The 13258-nt window shown below is 45.7% G+C and overlaps 1 protein-coding gene across 1 annotated transcript in view; it reads right to left on the minus strand.

Annotated features, from left to right (window-relative positions):
* Nucleotides 1-10062: 10062 nt before the first annotated feature.
* LOC134344531 (uncharacterized) overlaps nt 10063-13258 on the minus strand; it is a 103159-nt gene continuing 99963 nt past the window's right edge. Inside the window, exons 10-11 of the mRNA XM_063044494.1 lie at nt 11410-11804; nt 10063-10402 (exon numbers count right to left, since the gene is read on the minus strand). Of these exons, the coding sequence (XP_062900564.1) occupies nt 10396-10402; nt 11410-11804 (402 nt within the window). The 3' untranslated portion in view covers nt 10063-10395. The remainder of the gene's footprint in view (nt 10403-11409; nt 11805-13258) is intronic.

Genomic DNA, 13258 nt, shown 5'->3' on the forward strand with positions numbered 1-13258 from the left:
AATCGTTTACCAGAAAAAGAAGTGTGATCAATAAACTGGTTAGAAGTTTTGTTTGGCAAGCGGACGCTGTGCTTCACCAACACCATCTTAAACCAAAAATAATGAGAAGCTTCTAAATATCAAAAAAAAATACTATAAAGAGCAGTAAACAGTAAAAAAAAACTATATCAAATCAATATTTGGTATGACCACCCTTTGCCTTTAAAACGGCATCATTTCGCTTAGGTACACTGTCATGCAGTTTTATAAGAAAATTGGCTGATAGGCTGTGAAAGCACATACCACCTACCAAATGTCGCTCAAAATCCACCCAGAACAAGCGGGCTCTCCCACGGGAGTATTGGTCCTTCCTCCTTGAAGCCATTCATCTGCACAAAGCACCTGGTGTAACAGGGACAACATCCTCAGCCACCTTCTCTCCTGTCTTCTCCCAGCTCCCACCAAAAAAAACTCAACCCAGCGTTCTCCAGAACCTTCTTCCAATTCCACCATCCTGACTGGCTGACAGCACATTCCTAAGTTGGACAACAAAGCCTCTTATCTCAGCTCAAACCCAAACAGGCTGAAAGCAGAACAGACTGCTAAAATGAAATACCTACAGCATAGCAGTAAAAATCTTAACCAGGTCATTACATCTGTAAACACAAGACTGTTGCGCACGAAAATCCCAGGAGCTCAGCAGTTTTTGAGATACTCAAATCACCCCGTCTGGCACCAATAATCATTCCACGGTCAAAGTCATTTAGATCATATTTCCTCCCACTCTGATGTTTGGTTTGAACAACTGAACCTCTTGACCATGTCTGCATGCTTTAATGTATTGTGTTGCTGCCATATGATTGGCTGATGTGAGATTTGCATCAAGGAGCAGGTATATCTGATAGGGCACCTAGTGTAATACCATTGTTATACCATCAGTGACCACTGAGTACATCTGCAACTTTTTGGCTCCCTTTTTGCACTAGTAATTTTATTTATAATTCTTATTGAAATTAATAATTTTTGTGTATTGTACTGTGCTACTGCCACAAAACAACAAATTTCCTGACATTTGCCAGTGATATTAAAGCTGACTCTGATTCTGTCACTCTGTTTTCTCCCATTAAGTCAATTCTGAATCCAGTTTACTACTTCAGCCTGCATGCCAAGTGACTTAACCTTCTGCACCAGCCTCCCTTGTCAAAGGGCTTGCTAAAGTCCATGTAGACAACCTCCACCACTTTTCCTTCATTAACACTTCTCATAGCCTCAAACTTCTGTAACAGGTCTTCCCAAGCTGGGGTCCATAAGATATTCAGCCCATTGAATTTCTTCTGCCATTCCATCATGGCTGATCCTGGAACCCACTCAACCCCACACACCTGCCCTCTTGCCATATCTTTTGAATACCTGACTGATAGGAAAACTATCAACTTCCACCTTAAATATACCCACGGTCTTGACCTCCACCGCAGTCTGTGGCAGAGCATTCCACAGATTTACTATTCTCTGGCTTAAAAACAAAATTCCTCCTTACCTCTGTTCTAAAAAGTTGCCCCTCAATTCTGAAGCTGTGCCCTCTAGTTTCCCACTCCTTTATTCCCACCCACTGCCTCCTGCCTGTCAGCCATTCCTTTATCCATGCCAGCATCTTTCCTGTAACTCCATAGGATTTTATCTTGTTAAGTAGCCTCATGTGTGGCACCTTATCAAATGCCTTCTGAAAATCCAAGTAAATGACGTCCAGTGCCTCTCCTTTGTCCACCCTGCTTGTTACTTCCATGAAGAACTCTAACAGATTTGTCAGGCAAGATTTCCCTTTACAAAAACCATGTTGACTTTGACTTATTAGTCTCCAAGTACCCCAAAACCTGGTCCTTAATAATAGACTCCAACACTCTCCCAACCACTGAGATTAGGCTATCTGCCCTATCATTTCCTTTCTTTTGCCTTCCTCCCTTCTAAAAGAGTGGAGTGACATTTGCAATCTTCCAGTCCTCCAGGACCATGCCAGAATCAAGTGATTCTTGAAGGATCACAACCAATGAATCTGCTATCTCTTCAGTAACCTCTCTCTCAGGGCTCTGGGATGTCGTCCATCTGACTTGCCTTTGAGTTTGCCTAGTATTTTTCCCTTATGGTCCATGAACCTCCTTCTTAATAGTATTGGTCCATAATGTAAAAAGGTTGGGAATCCATGCTCTATAAGTTTCGCTGGACTTGGCCTAAAACACACCAAGTCTTGTTGATGATCCCTGATCAAGTTCTGTGTATCCATATACTTGTACATCCTGTCCTTTCGTAATTTGCTCACGAATGACATCAGGCTCACCAGCTCACAATTCCCCGGCTTATTATTGCAACATTTCTTGAACAACACTATCTATCCTCCTGCCCTCTGGCACATCACGGTGGCTAAAGAAGTTTAGAATATCTCTCCCAGGGCCCCTGCAATTTCTTGACTCGGCTCCCACAAGATCTGAGGGGTCAGGCTCTGGGCACTTCGCCACCCTAATTGGCTTCAAGACATCAAGCACCCCTATTCTGTAATCATTATATAGTCCATGGCCTCACTACACCTTTGCCTTAGTTCTATTGCCCCTGTGCCCATTGTCTGAGTAAATACAGATGCAGAAGATCTGCCCCATCTTTTTTGGCTCCATGCACAGAAGACCACACCGATCTTCATGTGAAACAATGTTGTCCCTTGCTATCCTTTTGCACTTCACATATCTACAGGTGCCCTTGGGTTTCTCGTTCACCTTGCCTGCCAGAGCAAACTCACGTCCTCTTTTACCCCTCCTGCTTCCTGTGTTCTCTTGCATTTCTTATACTCACTAAGTGCTGATTTGATCCTAATTGCCTTGACCTCTTTTTTAACCAGAGCCCCAGTATCCTTCAGAAACCAAGGTTCCCTAAGCCTGTTAGCCTTGCCTTCTATTCTAAAAGAACATGCAGGTGTATATATTTAAACATGTAGCAGGTAGCAGGCCCTTCCCCCAATGATCCTACACCGCCCAATTAACCCACGTGACCAATTAACCTACTAACCCATTCATCTTTGGAATGTGGGAGGAAACCCGAGCACCCGGAGGAAACCCACGCGGTCACAGGGAGAACGTGCAAATTCCTTACAGACAGCGGCAGGAATCGAACCTGGGTTGCTGGCGTTGTTTGTTCTCCCAACATTTCCATCCAGAGATTTCAACTCACCCGCATTAGGGACCGTTTACAGCGAACCATTCCGCAGGTCCGAAACCGGAGCACCCGGGGGATCTCACACGGTCACAAGCAGAACGTGAAAACTCCAGACAGCATAGGAGATAGGAGCAGAATTAGGCCATTCGGCCCGTCGTGTCTGCTCTGCCATTCCATCGTGGCTGATTTATGATCCCTCTCAACCCCATTCTGCTGCCTTCTCCCTGTAGTGATGGGCAGGATTGAACCTGAGTCTCTGGACCTAGCAGGCAGCAGTAATACCCACTGTATCACACAATGATGATCCGTAATCAGTAAAACTCTTGTCTGATCTGTTTTTTGCACATCCATTCTGGCATAGATGGGTTCAGGCAAAATCTACACCATTTTTTACTGCCGCTTTATTTAATCTGTACGGCAGAGTTATATTGTGTGCGATGTGCACTGTTCAGCTTGCTACTGTGCTCTACATGAGGCAGTCTCACCTTCCTGGCAGCCTTGCACTGTATTACTGCCAAGTAACTGCCCTTGTCAAAGCAAACTGATACAAAGCACGTTTAATTGAAAATTTGGGAAAATGAGACATCACCAAAGGAGAGGTAGATGTAAAAACAATATATATGTTAATGTCTTAGCCTCAGCAGTACAAGAAATATACGATCCTTTGATGATTCACTTTTTTTTTGGGAAGTCGCACAGAAAGTAAGGTGTAATTGAAAGATGCTCTCTTTGCAAATAATATAAATTTGCAAAGGAAATTATTAGATTACAGGAAGAAAAGCAATAAAAATCAAGGATCTAGTTTCCTTTAGGTGTGGCGAGATAGGTTCACAAGAGCAGCCTGACCTGTCTAGCTACATTTTTGGATTATTTAAAGAACCAGAACCACTTCAAGGGAGTTGTATACTTTCAAATTGCCTAATTCGTCACTTTGTATATTAGTAGGGTGACTTACACAGTTCAAAACCCGCACCAAATACGGTTACAGAAATAAAAGTCGATTTGTCTTTGCCCAAATCCAGACATACACACAGTCATTGAGTAGCAGATTGAGAAAATAGTCAGAGATCCTCTCAAGATAAGCCTAAGCTTTGTTTTTCTCTGTTTCAAAGTTCAAAGTACATTTTACTATCAAAGTATGTAGTAATTATACAACATAGAATCATCTGCTTATAGACAGCCTCAAGAAAACTAAAATAACCCCAGTTAAATAAAAGACCAACGCCCAATGTGCAGAGAGGAAAATCAAATCAAATCTTGCAAACAATAAAGCAAGCATCAGCACTCAGAGTGCAATTGAGTCCATGAACCCGAGTCGGGAGCAGCCGGAGTGGGTCCATAGTCTCAGTCTGAGTCCATCACACAGAGGCACATTGCTGCGAAGCACGCAGACGCTACGCCCGGAGCAGCGAGAGCATGGCACAGCGCTGAGGAGAGCGGAGTGAAACATCACTGAGCAGAACCGGCTCGACCCTGACACCCTGCCTTTCTAGTCCCTCTGGCCTGGTGTTTAAACTGTCCGAGCACCGGGCTGCCCCCTGAACTCTGACCCGGGCTCTTAAAGGATAACAAAGTCCTCTTAGCCTGTCACTCTCACACACCCCGAGAGAGACCCACACTTGCTAATTCATTATGGATGGGGTAAAGAGTCTAAATGCGAACCTTAGAAATTGGGAACTTCCTTCAAGCTCCAGGTGATGTTGTTTACCATCTATTGCAGGATGCAAATAATCTATTTCCATTGACAGAGACTTGTACAGCTGATGTGTTACTTACTACCAATATCAATTAATGCAACTTGTCACGGAATCACTGAGAGACAGAGGACAGAAACGAATCCTTCAGCACAAGTCAAAGTCCATTAACATCTTACCTTCCAGGGAATGTGATAAAACATGTCAAGAGACAAAAGAAAACACTAATTCAGTCTAAACCAGGGGTTCCCAACCTTTTTTATGCCATGGACTAATACCATTAAGCAAGGTGACCACGGACCCCAGGTTGGGAACCTCTGGTCTAAACAATGGTTATGCTAAACTACCTTCACTTTAAGCCCAATATAATTCTGAAAATGGATATTTCTTAACATTTTCATCTATGGTGTGAATACAAAACCCTTTTGAAGTGAAATCTAAAGAGATTGGGTCAAGTTGTAACACACTACAGATACAGCCAATGTATCTCTCACATAGAATGCTACAGCACTGAAACAGGTCCTTCAGCCCATCTAGTCTGTACCAAACTTATTCTGCCTAGTTCCATCAACCTGCACCTGAAGAATCTTCCTCCATAATCCTCCCATCTATATACAGTCGGTCCTCCTTATCAGCGAGTTCCACATGCGCAAATTCAACCAACCGCAAATCGGGAAAACCCGGAAGTTCTCTCTCCAGCACTCGATGTTCGAGCATTGTTTGCCTCGCGTCTCGTTCGTTTGTTACTTTGTTTCTGTGAGAAAATGGCTCCTAAAAAACAATTACGTGGTCAAAGCAATTCCTCAAAGGCTAAGAGGGAGCATAAAGTGCTATCTCTCGCCGAGAAATTAGAAATATTAGATCTTTTGAAATGTGGCATGTCGCATTCCGAAGTGGGCCGTAAGGTCGGTCAGAACGAATCGAGCATTCGTACAATAAAGCAGAAAGAAGCTGAAATTCGTGGAAGTGTCAGTGCCAGGGATGGCTGGCTGGCTAAGTAAAGTGCTACAGCCTCAAGAACTTAAAGATCATGGGAGAATCAGCCAAGGCAGCATCAGCGTTCCCAGAAGAGCTACGATGGTTGTGTCTGTACTGAACATTTAGACTTTTTTCTTGTTGTTATTCCTTAAACAATACAGTATAACAACTATTTACATAGCATTTACATTGTATTAGGTATTATAAGTCAATGGAACAGAAACACTGCGGGCGGCGGGTCCTGTGCTGCCCTGGGTCCTAAAGTCCACCTGCACTGAGACAGGTGAAATGAGGGACTTGAGCATCCGCGTTTTTTGGTATCCGGTGGGGTGGGGGGGGTCTCGGAACCAATCCCTCGCGGATAAGGAGGGTCGACTGTACTCACCCAAAGCTCTCTTAAATGTTGCAATCAAACCCGCTGGCAGCGCGTTCCGCACTCACACCACCCTCTGGGTGGAGATGATCCCCTCAGGTTCCCCTTAAACATTTCATCTTCCAGCAAAAGATGCAGCAAAACTATGGACAGCTACAGTTTCAAACACACCTCCTTGGGACATAGCCTTCCTGGACAGTGGGTGGTGAGAGCTGAGAAAAAGTGCTGGACTTGCCTATAAGACGCAGTAACTGTAAAGTAACAGTTAAGTAATGAGAATCTATGCCTGTTCTGGTCAAGAATGTGTGTTCTGGGGGCCCTCCACCCAAGCTGCATTATCAAGGATTTTTAAAGAGATGTTTGGCTAGGTTGTCATTATTTCTGTGACCATTAAAACAAGGATTTGTCTCAGTCTCCTGGCACGGTTGGCTGATGATCCATACCTAACCGTCCCTGAAGTTCAAGGGAAATATCTCAGAAGCATAGTGGACAGCATGTCAGGCTGTGACCACTGAAGTAGGTTTAAAAATATATCCTTGCATGCTTATTATTGGCAGCAGATGATAGGTAGACAGAAAGGATGGGCAGATTCAAACAAAGTAGGGTTTTAAAAAAGCCATTTAATCAAAGCTGCCTCACGGAGCACAGAATTACTAATTTTTCACCAGCAGACACTCACCTTAAGGGCAAGTCACATAATCTCCTGGGCGAGGCACAGAAATATAAAAGCCAATAGGGGAGAAATAACTGCTTTATGACTACAATAGCTCCAGAGCTTTCCCACCTGACTCTCATTTCAGACATCCCACCCTGAAAAAACTCATTTCAGGGAGGTAGCACCATCAATTTGCGGGAGACTCCCGGAACTTCCCGGAGAGGTGGGATGTCCGTCATTTGCTTGTGGGCAGATGATCACCTCTGGCCCTTGTTAAGAACATTGGTAAGGTCTGAATTCTGATTTGTCTTCATGCCAGCATGTTTGGACTTGCGATGTGCCTGGTTTAATCAGCCACTGCAGTATAGAGATTGGTTCAAAAATGAAAAACTCTGCCTGTTTAATGATTGAACAGTAATTGGTGAATTAGATGCTACGTAGGTTGTAAGAAAAGCAAACACGAGATTCTGCAGATGCTGGAAATTGAGAGTAATATACACAAAATGCTGGAAGAACTCAGTAGGTCAGGCAGCATCTATGCAGAGGAATAGAATCAATGTTTCAAGCAGAGGAGGGTTTTGGCCCATAACATTGACTGTTTCACACACCAAATGCAGGAGGAACTCAGCAGGCCGGGCAGCATCAATGGAAAAGAGTAAACACTCGACGTTTTGAGCTGAGATCCTTCATCAGGTCTCAGTCTGAAAGGTTGACTGCCTGGCCTGCTGAGTTCCTCCAGCACTTGGTGTGTGTTGCTTGGATTTCCAGCATCTACAGATTTTCTCATCTCACGTTAACTGTTTATTAACTCCATAGATGCTGCCTGACCTGCTGAGTCCCTCCAACATTTTGTGCGTGTGATACTCTGTGAGAAAAACTTTTTAAGATGTGTACAAGATGGTTGTGTCAGTTAGATTCATCTGTAACTCACCATCCAGTGGTTTGCCAAGGAGGATTATTCTTAGAAGTGAAACCCAATTACAGAGATCTACTCATCCTGAAAAGCAGTGAAGAAGCTTGTTTTCCTCTGGTCTCCATCCAATAAGACTAACCATCTACATTTGCATCGGCAAGCATACTAAACTCAAGCCCATAAGACAGCGGTCCCCAACCACCAGGTCATGGACCGGTACCGGGCCGCAAAGCATGTGCTACCGGGCTGTGAGGAAACGATATGAGTCAGCTGCACCTTTCCTCATTCCCTGTCACGCACTGTTGAACTTGAACATAGGGTTGCCAACTGTCCCGTATTTGCCGGGACATCCCGTATATTAGGCTAAATTGGTTTTTCCCGTATTTCCCCTGCTAAGGTAGAGCGTTACTATGAAACCTTTCGTGCCGAATTGGCGTGAAGCGAAGAAGCAATTACCATTAATTTATATGGGAAAAATTTCTGAGCGTTCCCAGACCCAAAAAATAACCTAACAAATCATACCAAATAACACATAAAACCGAAAATAACACTAACATATAGTAAAAGCAGGAATGATATGATAAATACACAGCCTATATAAAGTAGAAATAATGTATCTACAGTATAGTCGGGAAGAAGGCAAAACCGATTTGTGGAAAAAATCGGCGCGTACGCACATGCGCACACAGGTGCCTGCGCAAGGCTTCATGGTCATGGTAGTCTTTCTCAGGGTAAACACTGTCCCGGGATTTGACAGCTACTTTTGTCCCTTATTTGGAAGTGAGAAAGTTGGCAACCCTAACTGTAAAAGACATGTTGAGGTGAGTTTAACCCTACTTGAACACCCCCATCCCCTGGTTGGCCAGTCCGCAAGAATATTGTCAATATTAAACCAGTCCGTGGTGCAAAAAAGGTTGGGGACCCCTGCCATAAGACATAGGAGCAGAATTTGGCTTTTCAGCATATCGAGTCTGGTTCCCCATTCCATCATGGCTGATTTATCTTCCCTCTCAATCCCATTCTCCTGCCTTCTTCCCATAACCTTTGACACCCTTAACACCCAATGACCTGGCATCCACAGCCATCTATGGCAACGAACTCCACAGAATCACCACCCCCAGATAAAGAAATTCCTCCTCATCTCTATTGTGGACTGAGAGTGGGAAGGGGGCAGGGAGAGGGGAATCATGATTGGGAAAAGGGGAAGGGAGAGGGCAGGGAGCAGGAAACACCACAGGAACATTCTGTAATGATCAATAAATCCATGCCACCACCACCCCCCCCCGCCCCACCCACGGCACTCCTTCTCTGCCTCCCCCAACATCCTTTACTCCCACTAGATTTACAAACTCTCTCCACTCCACATTGACGAATGCAGTACTGTGCAAAACTCTTAGGCACCCTAGCTACATACAGTATATGTGCCTTGGACATCTTGCATAGCACTGGGACATTTACACAGACCTCGAGGTTAAATTCAAGCTTCACACCACTAAGTGAAGCCTCTCTTCCATCTCAGCACTCAGTTCTCAACCAGAACGAAAGGAAGAAGTTACTGTGGAAGAAATGAGAGATCAGCTTGGGGGAGGCATGGCAGCACACAGCAGTTAACGTAACACTATCGGAGCGCCAGCAAGCAGCGCTCAATTCCACCGCACTCTGCAAGAAGATTCCCCCATACGACCAGGTGGGTTTCCTCTGGGTGCTCCGGTTTCCCTCCATGTTCCAAAAGACGCACGGGTTAGTACGATTACTGGTCCTATGGGTAGCATAGGCCCGTTGGGATGGTTTCGTACTGTAACTCTAACTGTCCTCACTTGGCAACATTTAGATGTCCAACCACTGGCTCAAAAACTAGAGACTATAGATAAGGCATCCGTTAGTCTTCACTCTCCAGGGCGCAGGCCTGGGCAAGGTTGTATGGAAGACCAGCAGTTGCCCATGCTGCAAGTCTCCCCTCTCCACAACACCGATGTTGTCCAAGGGAAGGGCATTAGGACCCATACAGCTTGGCACCAGTGTCGTCACAGAGCAATGTGTGATTAAGTGCCTTGCTCAAGGACACAACACGTTGCCTCGGCTGGGGCTCGAACTCACAACCTTCAGGTAGCTAATCCAATGCCTTAACCACTTGGCCACATGCCTACACAGACTGTAACATCACTGACATAGTTTCACTGTAAACCGACAGGCCCGGTGGCTTCACTCAACCAACAGCGACTGGCAGCAGTGAGGCACCACTTTCTACCCGATGAGAGAGGTCAGTGCATCACCAATATCAAGTGCACAGCAGCTGAGTGCGATTTCAGTGCAGGTTTTATTCGATACAGTTGTGTACCAGCAGTATTAAACACTACAGTAAACAGTGACAGTGTGGCTCTCAGTGCTACCCAGTTCTGGATTCAGTCAGTCTTGGTATTGTCAGTGTGGGTTCACTAATGCTACTTGCCGGGCCCCAGTCGCAAGCCCAAGGTCTACGTGATACAAGTCTGTTTCAGTGTTGCTCACAAAACAAGTCGATCGGTACGCCATCAGGATTCGTCTTTTCGATGGAAGGCTTCCCCTCAGTCTCTGACCACTCTCCTCCAGTGTGGCTTCTCCATCACTATCGCCTGTAGGAAGAACATAACGAACGCTAAATCCAGCAGTCTTTACAGTACCCCCGCTAAACCTTGAGAGTCATAAGGTCCTACAGAACAGAAAATATTATTCAGCCCATCGAGTTCGTGCCAAACTGTTATTCCGCCTTGTCCCTTTGACCCGCACCGGGACCAGAGTCCTCCGTAACCCTTCCATCCATGTACTTATCCAAACGTCTCTTAAATGTTGAAATCAAACTCGAATCCACCACTTCCACACTCTCACCACCCTCTGAGTGAAGCCCCCCCCCCCCATGCTCCCCTTAAAGATTTTACCTTTCATCCTTAAGCCACGACCTCTGGCTCTAGTCTCACCCAACCTCTGTTTACAGTTACCCTATCTATACCCCTCACTTCTGTATACCTCTGCCAAATCTCCACTCACCCCCTGACTTTCCAGAGAATAAAGTCTCTACCAAAGGAGGTGTAAGGTGCTCCTTCCCTCCGCTAGCCTGCAGGTCACCCTTGGGCAAGGTGTGGCACCTGCTTAGCCCCTCCCACCCGATCGGGATCATGTGAAGCCATGGGGGCAGGTGGTGGGTGGTCGTATGAGCAGCCGGTGCAGATCACAAGTCCTGGTTACGTGACCACTGACACCAGGCAGACAATCTCTGCAAGAGTATTGATAATGGCTGGGGTCACCCGTCTTGTAAAGATACTGCCCAGAAGAAGGCAATGGCAAACCACTTCTGCAGGAAAATTTGCCAAGAACAATCATGGTCACGGATAGACCATGATCACCCATGTCATACAACAGGGCACATAATGAACTAACGATTATTAAGGTAACATATACATACTTGATAATAAATTTACTTTGGCTCTGCCATGAGGTGAATTTCTTTCCATATCAAGAGTAGAAAGGAAGTCCTCAGGGTTCTTGCAGGCATTCCTGGTTGCCTACTAACTGGCCACTTCAAGTGGGTGGCAGAGCCACCACATTTCCTCAAGGAGGTTCAGAAGATCCTCACTGGACTCACCTGACAACCTTCCTGGGGCTGGTCCTGTTTGGCGCGTAGACTGGTCTGTAGTGACTGAAGTCGGGAGGTAGACTTGCGGTGATGGTGAGACCCCGGCTGTTGGTTTTGGGCTGCGAGGGCGAGACCGGTGCCTTCTCCGTCCTCTCATTACCATTGTTCCACTCTTCCTGAGAGGGGCTTGTGGCTGCGTCCGGTGCCCCGGAGGGGGCCGAGGCAGCAGGTCTCCTCAGCGTTCTCCTGGTTGGGTTAAGGTCCTTGGGTGAGGGCTGCTTCTTCCTGGCTGGGTGGCTGTGCTCGGCGTGACCCCCAGCGTCGTTGGTCAGAGAGGTAAGGGAGCCCAGGGAACACCGATGTTGAACTGACCTCGGGGCTGGAGGGGAAATGGATTTCTTTGGCTGCAGGAGAGTTTGAATAGCCTTCATTACTTGTCAGTCTAGCCAAGCACACTAAGCAATTGTATTGTGATAACAGAAACACAAGAGATTCTGCAAATTCACAATTGCATGCAGAGACGGCATAATCTTAAGGTTATCGGAGGAAAGTATAGGAGAATGTCAGAGATGAGTTCTTTACAAAGAGAATGGTGAGTGCATGAAATGTCCTGCCAGGGGAGGTGGTAGAGGCAGATACATTCAGGACATTTAAGAAACTCTTAGAGAGGCACATGGATGATAGAAAAGTAGAGGGCTATTAGGGAGGAAGGGTTAAATTGATCTTAGAGTAGGTTAAAAGGTCGGCACAACATTGTGGGCCGAAGGGCCTGTACTGTGCTGTCATGGTCTATGCTCTATGATGGAAATCTAGAGCAACACACACAAAATGCTGTCCTGATGAAGGGTCTCGGCCCAAATGTCGGCTGTTTCCTCCCCTCTATGGATGCTGCTTGACTGGCTGAGTTCCTCCAGCATTTTGTGTTAGCTGTTCTATTGTGAGCTGTACTGAATCTACTTTTCAACTCTGGGCAACAGTACAAGCCGTACCAAGGCCACTGGTACTTCTGGTCTGGAGCGAGGGAAAATGAGTTGGGTGATTTCCTTGCATTTTGCTACTGGAAGTTTAAACAGGCAAATAATTTCCCTTCTATCATTGTCCAGTTCCTAAAAGGAAGAGTGTTCCCAAAGGACAAGTCTTCAACATCAAAGTTCCTTCTGCCCTCTCAATATTTAGCCCTTCAACCAAGCTCATTTACAACAGATCATCTGTTTGCTGGTGTTCACATTGGATATCTGCCAAGTTTTCTATAATGATAACTGAGTTGGATGATCAGCCATGATCATACTGAATGGCGGTGCAGGTTCGAAGGGCCGAATGGCCTACTCCTGCACCTATTTTCTATGTTTTCTATGTATCACCAAGTCCGGGACAAAGTTCTTGGAATATCTTGAATTGAATTGAACTGACTTTATTTCTTATATCCTTCGCATACATGAGGAGTAAAAATCTTTATGTTACGTCTCCATCTAAACGTGCCCTTGTGCAATCATAGTAATTTATAATAAATAGAACAGTCAATGTAATATAGAGTACACTCAAATCAGCGTGAGTTCATCAGTCTGATGTCCTGGTGGAAGAAGCCGTCCCGGAGCCTGTTGTCCTGGCTTTTATGCTGCGGTAGCAGCTGGAATAGATTGTGGTTGGGATGACTTGGGTCCCCAGTGATCCTACGGGCCCTTTTTACACACCTGTCCTTGTAAATGTCCTGAATCATGGGAAGTTCACAACTACAGATGCGCTGGGCTGTCCGCACCACTCTCTGCAGAGTCCTGCGATTGAGGGAAGTACAGTTCCCATACCCGGCAGTGATGCAACCAGTCAGGATGCTCTCAACTGTGCCCCTGTAGATAGGTCT

Source organism: Mobula hypostoma, chromosome 3, assembly GCF_963921235.1.
Source record: "Mobula hypostoma chromosome 3, sMobHyp1.1, whole genome shotgun sequence".
Lineage (NCBI taxonomy): Eukaryota > Metazoa > Chordata > Chondrichthyes > Myliobatiformes > Myliobatidae > Mobula > Mobula hypostoma.